The sequence below is a fragment of the Semicossyphus pulcher genome, unplaced genomic scaffold, assembly GCF_022749685.1.
Source record: "Semicossyphus pulcher isolate SPU_LCO1_2020_fin unplaced genomic scaffold, fSemPul1.0.p SCAF_19, whole genome shotgun sequence".
Taxonomy (NCBI): domain Eukaryota; kingdom Metazoa; phylum Chordata; class Actinopteri; order Labriformes; family Labridae; genus Semicossyphus; species Semicossyphus pulcher.
In genome coordinates this window covers 15,931,745-15,943,782 of record NW_027211692.1, presented here as the reverse complement: position 1 = coordinate 15,943,782, position 12,038 = coordinate 15,931,745, and the positions used below count along the sequence as shown (strand labels likewise).

Here is a 12,038-nt window from a genome sequence, read left to right as displayed (position 1 = left end):
CGCAGGCAACAAGTACGCCGGAAATACTTACTTCTTACCTCTGAACAGAGAGAGCTCTACGGCGAAAATTACGCAAACGTTGGACAAGCGCAAAGTTGCAAATACCCGGATGATTATGTTTCCGGCGCACTACTGCCCCCTCCAGTGTTGGGGTGTACGCTACATTCTCTAGATAGAAGATTTTTTCTTATTTTTTTTCCCACTGAAAATTACCGTTGTATTCATCTGTAATTTTTATTATTTTGTTGGTCAATGCCAGAAACTTTTTGGGTGTTTACTGTCTTTAAAGTACTTTGCAAGGAATTTGCTTTGCTGGACTGGCGCAAAGCCCACTAAGGGTAAAAGGATGTGTACCACATCTCTTGCCAAATAAATGTATTGCTATATATTATTCCTTTCCAAAGTAAGCGTATCCACTAGTTTGTTTCACAAGTCCTCTTGTTGAGCTTAAACATGTATTTTGTTAAAATACATGATATATTAATGATGCAATTTAAGTGACTGCAAAGGCTTTAAAACTTATCTTTATTCCGCAGACAAAGGGTGATGGTTTTATCTATCAAAATCACTCTGCAGCTCCATGGGACAGTCACAATCTTTTTTTCATAAGAAATATACTGTTCATTCCTTATGATGATTAAATATGCTGCAGCAGTAAAAGTAAAAATACCACTATTACTAATACTTCATATCTAAAACTGCTTTAGTTTTCTTTTAGTGGGTTGTTTATATACAAGCCTGCAGAGGGGTTATAATGAAAGGTGGACTTTGCAGTGTCCTTTTAACGTTATCATTGATATACGTCACAGTTAATAGGAGCTAAATAGTAAAATTTTATTGCTGAATTATTCACTTTTTATTTCCTAAATTATTGATATTGAATAAAATTGTTAAAGTATTCCTATAAGTAGAGTAGTAGGAGTAGTAGTAGTACACGTTTCTGTGCTGTAAATGTATATGTTTGTAACATTGCTTTTATTCTGAAAACCGGAAGGGTCATGAAGGAGGTGCAGTTGAGACTCAAACGTTGATTCTTGTTCATAGCACATACGTTCGCTTTTCATAAAGTTTGGAGACACTTGTCTGTGTTTGTGAAACGCTGAAGCTGTAACGACGTGATGGCGACTGGTGACGACGTGCGGGAAAATGTCAAGGTTTGAATCAGAGAGTTCAGTTTTATTTCCATGCAGTTTATGCAGAAGTTTTGCTGACTTTGATTGAACAACCTTAAAGTCACTGAACAGAAACCGAAAAATAATAACTTAAAAATGTAACTTGTGAATAATGTGCAAGAAAGTTTTATATTTTTCAAATGATTATTATGATATATTGTCATAGTGTTGAAAGCATATAATGTCAGTAAGGATTTGATTGTTGTAATACTACTTTCAACGTGAAAATATCACCTATTGCAGCCTGTAAAGCAATCAGGTTACATGTAAAGACATGCGTAAAAACATTGTATATTGACTCTTGTCTCATGTGTGCAGAAATACTATGGCAGTCTTCTGGAATGCTCTCTTGATCTGAAGACAAGTGCAGCCTCCTGCAGCCTGTCTTACCGCCCGATGCCGAGTGTTTCTGATGCACTGAGCCTGGTTCATCCGGAGGTAACCAAGAAGTACGGTTTGCAATCTTGCCTCACATTTTCTTTTGCACCATATACATCCTCAGCAATAACTGAACATTTGGTCCTGATTACTACATGGTACACGACTTCCTCGTGCACATGATGTCATCAGATGGTCTCACACTGAAGTCTGCAAATATATAAATCAGGAATAGGCTGTATAGTGGAAGAAATACTCTACTAGCAACAAACAAAGAAAAGACACAAACAAATAAGACACATACTCTGCAGGTGATAGTAAACCGGGTGAATAATTAACTAGGTGAATAATTTTTTTTCAGGCTGCATAACTGTTATACACAATGACTCAGCTGGTTTGAATTGTGTGGTCTCTTTGTGTGGCTGCAAGTCAAAAAGGTTAAGTTAAAGTCACCGTCTACATTAGGCAAACAGATCAGGCAAAAATCTACTTGTGATCATGGCACAGTTTCACTTACGAATACCTTTTTTGAACCTCTCTGAAAACAATTTGGAAAGCATTAACATGTTGCTTGTAACATCATCTGATATGCTCCAGGACACTTTCTAACGTTATTTTCACATATGAATTATTAGTTTAAATGTAGTGATTAGTATTTACATTTAACCGAGGAACTATCTTTCTTTATGGTCTTTAGTAGTCTGTTGTCATCCCTCTCAAAACAGGAAGTATCTCTTTCACGCCTGTTTGCCTCCTATCATTGCACTGTGATTTTGTGGTCATGCACTGCTTTAATTTAATACATTAATCTCCAGATTCTTCGGATGTGGCCTCCCCTTCCCAGCAAAGCTTGATGGATGCAAAGTCCTGGACCTGGGCAGCGGGTCCGGCAGAGACTCTTATGCCTTCAGTAAACTCGTCGGGCCAACTGGACACGTGACGGGGATCGATATGACCGAGGAGCTGGTGATTACACATGCTTGCACACACAACATTACACGCTTGATATCTATACCTTTAACTGATTTATTTTGCTTTTCTTTAGATCCAAACGTCTCGTCAGTACATTGAGTATCATCAAGAGAAGTTTGGCTACAAGGAGCCCAACGTCACGTTTGTCCAGGGCTACATGGAGAAGCTCAGTGAGGCTGGCATACAAAATGACTCAATGGATGTTGTGCTGTAGGTTCAAAGCATTTTATTCTGCATGATCTTCCATTGAACTTAATTGTCTGTTTTCAGAAATATAGAATATCTTTGTCCTTCTTATATTTCCAGATCCAACTGTGTTATCTGTTTATGTGCTGATAAGAGAGCTGTGCTGCAGCAGGCTTACAATGTCCTAAAGGTTAGTCTGAAGAATTTCAACCAACTACATTAATGTGTAGAAACACACATGTACAGGAACATTCTTCTTATGGTTCTCATTTCACACAGGAAGGAGGGGAGCTGTACTTTAGTGACATGTACGCCAGCAAAGTGGTTCCTGATCACATGAAGCAAGATGTAGTCCTGTGGAGTAAAATATCCTTCTTATTATGAGACAAATAACATGAATATAATATAAATAACAGAGTCCCTGCATCACTAACTCACAATATTGTTTGTCCTCTTTGCTAAATGTAGGTGAAGGAATGGGTGGTTCTCTGTTTTGGCGTGACCTGATCTCATTGGCTGACAGTGTCGGTTTCAGCACTCCTCTCCTTGTTTCAGCGAGCAAGATTGTGATCTACAACTGTGAGCTCAAAGAAAAAGCAGGTACCACAAGACAACTTTGACTTTCCATGAAATGTGAAGTTAATTTTCACTCAACAACTGACAATGCTCTTCGTTTCGCAGGGGACATGAGCTATGCTTCGGTAACTTACCGGCTCTTTAAGCTGCCTAAAAGTCCAGTCATGTCTGAGGCGACAGTGACCTATAAAGGCACTGTGGCAGATTTCCCAGATCAGCTGGACTTTGATTCCTCCCACAGTTTCAAGGTTTGATAAAAGTCACATCAGATACTGAATTGCTTTTACTAAAGAGCATTTACTAATCTGTTGCTTGTTACACCAATACAATGTAAAAGTAGGCCCATATGCGTCATTATGTGTCTTTTGTTTTGTGCAGAAAGATGTGGCGGTGGAGGTAAACGGAGAGATGGCAGCAATCCTCCAGAGTTCACGTTTCTGTCCGGATTTCCAGATCCAGATATCAGACAAACCAGCTCAGTCGAGCTCAGATTCAACACAGCAGGTAAATTATGTTCTGGAGGCTTTTATTTTGAAAGGTTAAATACTGGATGAATTTAGAAAGAAAGTAAGATGACCCACGTTTTGCATGCACAAGTCCAGCTGCCAATTTTGAAAAATCTAATCCAAATATTTTTAGTAAATACAAAGTTTCTACACGTTTTCCTGAAATAATAAGCCTTTAAAGTAACTTTATAGAGTAAGCTTTCATAGCTACTTAAGATTTGTTACAGTCTCACATCAATTCCTGTATCTTTTTTCCTCAGTACTGCCACCTCAATCCATTCCTGCTGGCTGACAGACTGGGATCCTCCGTGAAACAATGCTCCAAAACATGCAAATAAACATGAATCATGAGGGAACTATTTTGAACACACAGCATAACCACTGCTCGGATATAAACCTGTTTAACATGCTTTTAGATTTTAATACGTTGATTTGAGACCCTATAGACAGATCACTTCCTGTCACTTACCTCTTATGTAGTAAGAAACGATTTTGTGCAGTGAGAGATTATCTGTGGATAACAACATGGTTTATGGCTGTTAGACAACTGATGCTATCGGTTATATTATCTTAACTAAAACGAAGATAAAGATACTAAAATAACGTTTAAGAAGTAATAGAAGTGTTTAAAATTTCTATGAAATATTGTGGCTTCAACTTTGATGTAATCAAGTTAAGAAAGTGTGTACGAACAGTAAAAAGACGTGCGTAAAAATGACAATTTTCCAGTGTCTTCTTGTACTCTGTCATTGTGCACAATGAAACTGAAGGTTATAATTCATTAATTCATGATGAGTATTAATAGTAAGTATTTACATGCACTGTTTGGTTTATTAAATGCAAAATAAACTCTTACATGTTTGATTTAAAAGGGAACCAAAAAAACATTCAAAATTTTAGTAAACAAAAATGGAAACAAATATCCAACAACACAATCACTCTGATGTATTTTAAAGCCAATGTTTAATCATGTCTGAAGATGATTACTGCGTCTTTTCATATTCAAGAGCGATGATTTATTGTTGTCAGAGTAACAGAAGTAAATGCAGCCCTGACTGCACCCGCAGGCTCACAACAGTAAATATGATAGTATCAGTGCTGAACCTACCTGTACTATACCTGAGCATTAGTTATGTAACGCAACCCATCAGGACTTCACTTTAAAGTAAGTGAAAGGCGACATTAATCTGAGTTTTACAGTTTTACAATCAGTTAAATGACACATGCTAAACAATAGGCTACATCTCTGCTGTAAACATTGATGATTGATTAAACCATTATTATTATCAGTAGCTTCATGACTGTGACTGTTGCGTGCAGTATTTCAACTGACCTTTGTGTTTAAGATTTGAAATAGGTTACACATACTGTAAATAAATAAGAGAGTAGAAGGTTTAAGAGGATAAAAAAGTAAGAAAAACATGTTTTATAAAACTATAACTGTACTACAAATACAATCTAAGTTACTGTTAATGGAATCTCAGCTGAAGTTACCAGATGTTTGTATTTTCTATGTTGTGTAGCTGATATTAACCACAGACTGTGACAGGTGGAACTGCTGCAAGCCTTCTTGTTTGCACAAAGTGTAAATTCAATAAAGCTGAAACAGAGCTCTGATTGGCTCTCAGACGCCCTGAGGCAGAAACAAAGGCAATCCAATTTGTAACCATTCGATGGAGACAGGAGAGAGACAGAGAAAGGCGACATCCTGCGTCACTGAGAGGTGTTGCTCTGGAAACAGCAGGCCTCTGGTTACATCTGCAGCCAGCTCAGGTCATCAGATCTGAACAATGAGAAAGGAAATATTCATCAATGAGAAGCAACCAGGTCATAAATCTCATCCTGTGATTTGGTATTTCATGTTTACATAAAACAAAGTAATGCAATAATCTAATTCCTGTGTACTGTTTACACGACTACGTTTGTCAGGTCTGTTTTGGTGCAGGTTTATCTTCCACCTCCCACACCGACTGAGTTACAGTATAACATTTAAAGCTGCTATAATCAATATGTTTCATATTTACAATGGACCAAATGTGAGACGTAAAAAGACGTTACAAGTAGTGTTTGACTTGCAGAGAATTATAATCCGGCTCTGCTGTTTCCTGAAGCTCTAGAGACTGTTTTAACATCTTTCAGCTCTTTATTTTGGTTAAATTCAAACCAATCCAGATTTATTTATAGAGCACATTTAAAAACAACAAAAACTAACCAAAGTGCTGTACAATTATACATAAAAGCCATAAAAACAACACAATAAATTAGTAAAAAGACCAATAAGATAGGAAAAATAAAGAGACGACTCTCATGCAGAGCTGAAAGCTGAAAGGAATAAAAGTGCGTTTTGAGGTCTGATTTAAAAACAGGCAGTGTGAACATGTGGAGGCAGAGCGTTCCAGAGCTTTAGAGCTTCTAATGCTACATTTTGAGATTAGAAAACAGTTCTTAAAATGTACTCTATCCTACCTGCCCCTCACAAAACAGCTGACAGTAAAAGTAAGTGACGAACTGGTGGACACTGTGCAGCGAAGGAGAGCTGATAATGCTCTTAGGAGTTTGTGCTCAGCAAAACAGAGCTACATTTGCTAATGGTTCACCTTCACTACTTATGTCAGTCTTATCTTCATAACCCTTCTCCACTGCCCCCTAGTGGCAAACACAGTAAGTTAACAGGTTTGATAGTTAGAGCCTAATCCACTGTGGGTTAAGCCACCCATCCACCCAGCCAGTTTACAAGTTTTATAGTTAAAGCTCAACCCACTGTGGGATCATTTTAAGTCTAGTGCATATGGGCTTCAAATGCGAGTTAAAGACTATTAGAATTATATTTTTTTATTTGAATAATCACTTCTAAGGAATTAATCATAATGTTCAATGGGCATACAGTGTATGCTATCTAGTTTGTGTGACTGCAGGATGACACTCACTGAGCCTCTGCCTTTGTTATGATCTGACCAGCAGCCATCATCTCTGCGACACGAGCCACCGCAGGATCGAACATCAGGCTGGCTGCAGCTACCACCACCTCATCTCTGTCATTAAAGGAGAAATAAAAAAGACATTCAGCACAAATAATATATATGCATATTCAGCTGAATCAGGAGTCATTCCACTGATGCTTACTTTATGTAAAACACCAGGAATTTCCTTTCTTTCACTTTGCCTTTGAATATGATTTCTGTGTATCCTTCCCCATAGCCTAGAAGAAGGAAATGAAAGAAGGAAATGAGACTCAGTCTCGCAGCCTCTGTTTAAATATTATCATAGAAGGGTGACATTTACTTAATAAATACTCTACCAGTGTATCTGATGCTCTTCCCGAGCAACACAGTCCAGAAAAAAGGGACAGACTCAATTTTGGTTGATTTCTTTAGCATGTTTAGGGCAGCTACTCTTCCTAAAGAAAAAAAGACATGCAGAAAAACAAGCATGTAAGGTTAAACCAAGACAATACATTATTTTCACCCATAATATGTTATAATAAAGGATAAAAAGAGACAAAATTAAACACAGCATAACGCTGTGGTTCTCTGGGTCCTTCGGGCTGTTACCTTGAGATTGTGACATTTGCCAGTGGCCTATGTTAACCCTTTGGTCCCCACGAATAGTCAGAGGGAAAGAGGTGATGTCTCCAGCGCTAAAAATATCTGGTATATTGGTCCTCATGAACTGTGGGAAAAGATAAAAGGAGTTCAGATCAAGAGCTTTAGTGTTTGGCTGAGAAACACTGTGTGTACACAGCTGTTCATTTCTGTCAGCTAGACACAATTAGCCGAGGGCTTCAGATAATATACAATATCCATGTTTGGATATAATATCAAAAAACAAATGTTTAATTAAATGTGTCAATATCTCTGTTTACTGTGTGTTACCTTGTCAACAATCACAGCTTTCCTTGAGTCCACCTCCAGCCCGCTTCCTGCCAAGAAATCTGAATTGGGGATTACGCCTGAAAGAAAGAGATTTTTGGATTAGGTTGTGCACTGCACTGAAAAGGTCCGAATGTGAAAGAATCGGTGTTTGCAATGTTAACAAATATCTTCACATTGAAAAAGTTTCAAACTTCTTTGTGTTTTTTTTTTTACAAATATATCAAAGTGTATACACTAACACTATGATGTAGAATAGTACAATTACCAATTCCAGCAATCACCACGTCAGCATCCAGGACAGCACCACTCTTCAGCACCACCTGCTTCACCTACAAAAAACAATAATGATTCAGGAATGTACTACTGAATACACACTGTAGAGACAGTGTTAATGACAGTAGCCTGTTTTCCATTAAATAATTTAAAGCATGTTACAGTAGGAAAGCCCGGCTCGAAATACTAAACTGTCCAACCATCCTGTCCACCCCCCCGTCCCCCCACCCACCACCCAATGCACAAACAACCACCGACAGGCTGAACTGAATCAGATCATACTTGCACTACAGGCAGACCTTTTGCACTACATATGCCTTCTCACAGAACAATAAGCTGTACTGTTCTTTACATTATGCGTGAACAAGTAGCTGACTATTTGTATATCTCTTTATTCTTGTTTTATTCCATTTTTATTTGATCTTATTCTCACCACGCAGCTTAGGGAAATGCTTCGCAGTTCCTTTGTTTTGCACAATGACAAAGACTTCAATCCTGAATCTTGCAAACAATTGGGGGTCTTGGTGTTGTGCATGCTGGCTCACTATGAGACTGTCATGTGATATCCAATTACAAAGGGGCCGTTGTTTGTTATTAGTAATGCCTGTGCTCCTCCTACTATGACAAGTCAAAATGTCTGCTGTGAAAAACGATAAAATCAGAGTTACCTTTCCGTTCTCTCCTTTGATCTCAGTAACTTCATCATTCATGTAGAACTTCACATTTTGTTCCTCCAACATCTTTAAAAGAGAAAATGTGTCTTAGAGTTTGTTTCATTTAATAAAATCAAATAAAATAACATTTGTAACAAACCATCAAGACTATTAATTACTGTTTCTTACCTGCATACTCATTTGGCCGATTTCTGGCCCCAGAGATCGTTCATACGGGTATCTGCTGGTGCCAACCAGGGCCACACTGGCAGCTTTGTCTGATAAGAACGATGCCACCTCCATGCCTGTTGTGTGAATAGAAGACAGAGAGATTTACAACTGTGTGACTGCATGTGTGGTGAGGTAGCTTTATCTTGCACGTCAAATATTTAACTAGCATATCAAATATTGAGAGGTGGCTATGAATACGGTAATGACATCTTCCAAATATAGCATCTTGTCAATCTGATCATCAGAAAAACAGACATCTGCTTGATTCTTTTATGTTAAGAGAGACTGAATCTGTTACCTATGAAGGAGGCCCCTATTACAACAGCTCTCTGGCCCAGACCGGAGCTGTGAATTTCTTTGGCATCTTCATAACTCTGCAGTAACTTTACTCCATTCAGGTCCGAACCAGGACAGCTGAGCGGCCGCGCTCTGTGAACAAAAGAAGGACTTTTAATGTCGGTTGCTTTTGTCAAATTGAAAGCATCATGTGTCCATTGTCATAGAAAACTGGTGCAAATGAGCTTTTGTTTGTGAAATACTTGAGAAACAGGATGAAGAGTCTAACCTGCAGCCAGTTGAGATGAGCAGCTGGTCGTAATGCTGCAAAGTGCCATCACTCAACTTCACCACCGTATTAGCCGTGTTCACAGACACCACCTGTGACGCAAAACACATTTATTGGCGTGAAGAGAGAAAGAGTTTGTTTTTGTTTCCTTTACACTCAGAAGAAACACGTGTCTCACCTCCTTCTGTGTCCACACTTCGATCCCGTGCTGTTGATAAAAGTCACTCGACCGGAGGAGGATGCTGTCGCTGTCCACATTCATAGCCTGAGAGAGGACAGACCATATACTAAAGACATCTAAATACAGGCTAACAACAAACACTGACAGAAAGAATAACTCACTCACAGGCAGGACGGTCAGCAACTGGATACAAATTCACAGGTTACCTCTCCACTATGATTGTGCTCTTACCTTACTCAGTTTGGGCTTGTCAAAGGGAGGTAGGTTGTCTTTGGTTATGATGATGATTCGACCTTGGTAGCAGTGCTGTCGCAACGTTTCAGCACAAACCAGCGAGGCAGGGCCTAAATCACAAATTGTCATTTTTCAGGTACGTTCAGAGAAAAGAAGAGCTTAAAGAAACATGGCGTAGCATTTAAACATGAAATATATTAAAGCAACATCTCTAGACCTCAGTCTCTTCTTTTCATCCTACTTGCAGCGATTTGTGACCTTCCCACAATCCTACTTACTGTTTTAAAATGTTTAAATACAAAGGCAGAATACTGAAACAACAGTACACAACCTTACCTGAAAGTACTAACTTTCAGAGGAGCCCTCTTGTATTAATCAAATCTAGTGTTTACCTCCTCCTATAAGCACGATGGTATGTTTGATGTCCGGTACCATGCTGCACATCGCCTTCACCCGCCTCGTCAACTTCAGAGACTGCGTGAAACAAACACCCAAGAAGCTGTTTAAAATAGTGATATTTCCAAATGAAAGGAGATATTGTAATCATTTTTATCTATCTGAATTGACCTCACTTACATTTTTGTTGATGGAAACATACACCTTGCCATCCTCAACCTTGACCTGTAAATGTAATAGAAAGAAAGGGTCGGGTTGGGTTTATATATCTGCATCAATTTAAAAAAAAGTATATGTTTGAGTGACCCTGAACAATAGTAGAATCTGTAACATCCCTCCTGGACTCATTTTACCTTGTAACTCGGCAGACAGTCCAGACCTGGATACTCTTCAATGTCTCCAGTTCTGACATTAAAGCAAGCGCCATGAAAGGGACATCTCACTCTGTCACCAACCAGTGCACCTGAAACATCAGAGAAAAGGCAGTTAAAATTAATAAAGTCCAATGCAAAATATGTTATAGTCATTAATTCAGATATTGATATAAGAGGAATGTTTACCTTTAACAAGTGGAGCATTGTAATGAGAGCACTTGCTTCCAACAGCACTGTACTGACCCTGTGTACGCACAAGCAACACATTCTGCTCCCCAACAGTTACCTCCTTCATCCTTAAGGGGAAACAAAGAAAAAATGTGAATAAAATACTAAAATATGATCTTTTAACAGTAAGAAGAGGTGTTGTATCTTACTGTCCATCTTTCAGGTCGGCCTCCTGACAGACCATCTCGGTCACAAACTCCTGCCCTTCACCTGGTTCTTTGCACTGATTCATTCCTGCAGCACATGAACCACATTAGAACAACATTGTTGGGTGGACCGGCTTGAATTACAACTGGCTTTGTTCACGAGAGACATGCCTGGCAACAGACATACAAGACACAGGAACTAAGGAGCTTTCTTTCTAAGGATAAATGTATTTTATAGGGACAGTTTGTGTTTTTCTCTCTCTTAACCACAAAGAGCCAAGAAGAAGCCATAGATTCATTCTGTGGATGAGAGTGTGATGGTTCTATAATCTTCTTTTGGCTTCGTTTAGAGCTACAAAACAAGTTTTCTTAACTATCACCTACACATACACACCCTTTATTAACAAAAGACAAATCAATCAGACATATGTAACAGTGTAAGACACGCATCAAAAATGCAAACAAGAAGCATGACCATGAATAGATCGGAGTTCGTGTTCCTTGTCTATTGTCCGCTTATAAAGAACAATATGATAATTTTGGCTTCAGTTGAAACAGTAGAAAGGTATGCTTGCACAGTGGAGGCAGTATTGTTAGGCTGACAGAGAAAAGAGAAGTATAAAAGCCCCAAGCATCGCAAACCCGGCCGGCTTCCCATCAATGACACAAGATGTCCTACTGTAGCTACATGAATAACACTTAGCTCTTTGAAGCTGTACTCACCTGTCTTCTTTTTCCTAGAACGGCCAGAAATGATGCATCTGCTGTTACAGACTGACAGCGGTTTCCGCAGAGGCTCAGCAAACGTGGGTTGTTCAATACAACGACAGCAAGAGATCTGCCCGCGTGACAGCCAGTAGGAGCCCCGTGCTCCCCGCGAGCTCCTCCCACAACCAACCGTAGCCGAGGAGGGATGGAAGTGATTATCTCTATCGTTCACGCTTCACACACCCTCTAGTGATGTAGGGTGAAGATTGGCGGATGCAAGAGAAAAGTAAACTTTAAATAATACCACCCAGTTATCTGAAAACATTACTAAGATCTCTGCTGAGATGTCACACGTTTCCGAGAGGAGGGATTTCCTCCTGCTAATAA

The 12,038-nt window shown here is 39.0% G+C and overlaps 2 protein-coding genes across 2 annotated transcripts; one reads left to right on the top strand and one right to left on the bottom strand.

Annotated features, from left to right (window-relative positions):
- The first annotated feature begins 1,066 nt into the window (after positions 1 to 1,066).
- On the top strand, positions 1,067 to 4,490 carry LOC138597249 (arsenite methyltransferase). Its single transcript, XM_069668823.1, has 10 exons — positions 1,067 to 1,154; positions 1,491 to 1,621; positions 2,366 to 2,516; positions 2,596 to 2,732; positions 2,829 to 2,898; positions 2,988 to 3,069; positions 3,177 to 3,308; positions 3,390 to 3,532; positions 3,663 to 3,788; positions 4,051 to 4,490. Exons 1-10 carry the CDS (start codon positions 1,119 to 1,121, stop codon positions 4,126 to 4,128), a joined length of 1,086 nt encoding a protein of 361 aa, XP_069524924.1. The 5' UTR covers positions 1,067 to 1,118; the 3' UTR covers positions 4,129 to 4,490.
- Positions 4,491 to 4,713: 223 nt separating this feature from the next.
- Positions 4,714 to 11,720, bottom strand: aifm4 (apoptosis inducing factor mitochondria associated 4). The gene is made up of 19 exons (XM_069668519.1): positions 11,667 to 11,720; positions 10,947 to 11,031; positions 10,756 to 10,865; positions 10,549 to 10,658; positions 10,376 to 10,420; positions 10,192 to 10,273; positions 9,797 to 9,909; positions 9,563 to 9,649; positions 9,385 to 9,476; positions 9,118 to 9,248; positions 8,778 to 8,893; positions 8,604 to 8,675; positions 7,928 to 7,991; positions 7,663 to 7,739; positions 7,342 to 7,459; positions 7,089 to 7,187; positions 6,914 to 6,989; positions 6,718 to 6,822; positions 4,714 to 5,573 (listed from the first exon to the last, which is right to left on the bottom strand). Exons 2-19 carry the CDS (start codon positions 11,027 to 11,029, stop codon positions 5,543 to 5,545), a joined length of 1,611 nt encoding a protein of 536 aa, XP_069524620.1. The 5' UTR covers positions 11,030 to 11,031; positions 11,667 to 11,720; the 3' UTR covers positions 4,714 to 5,542.
- Positions 11,721 to 12,038: the final 318 nt, after the last annotated feature.

Excerpts from the sequence above, each read along its gene's own strand:
- LOC138597249 (XM_069668823.1), top strand. The coding sequence starts at position 1,119 with ATGGCGACTGGTGACGACGTGCGGGAAAATGTCAAG. Across the intron at positions 2,733-2,828 it reads GACTCAATGGATGTTGTGCT|ATCCAACTGTGTTATCTGTT; the intron begins GTAGGTTCAAAG and ends TTATATTTCCAG. Across the intron at positions 3,533-3,662 it reads ATTCCTCCCACAGTTTCAAG|AAAGATGTGGCGGTGGAGGT; the intron begins GTTTGATAAAAG and ends TGTTTTGTGCAG.
- aifm4 (XM_069668519.1), bottom strand. The coding sequence starts at position 11,029 with ATGAATCAGTGCAAAGAACCAGGTGAAGGGCAGGAGTTTGTGACCGAG. Across the intron at positions 9,477-9,562 it reads AAGTGTGGACACAGAAGGAG|GTGGTGTCTGTGAACACGGC; the intron begins GTGAGACACGTG and ends TTTGCGTCACAG. Across the intron at positions 8,894-9,117 it reads AATAGGGGCCTCCTTCATAG|GCATGGAGGTGGCATCGTTC; the intron begins GTAACAGATTCA and ends TTCACACAACAG.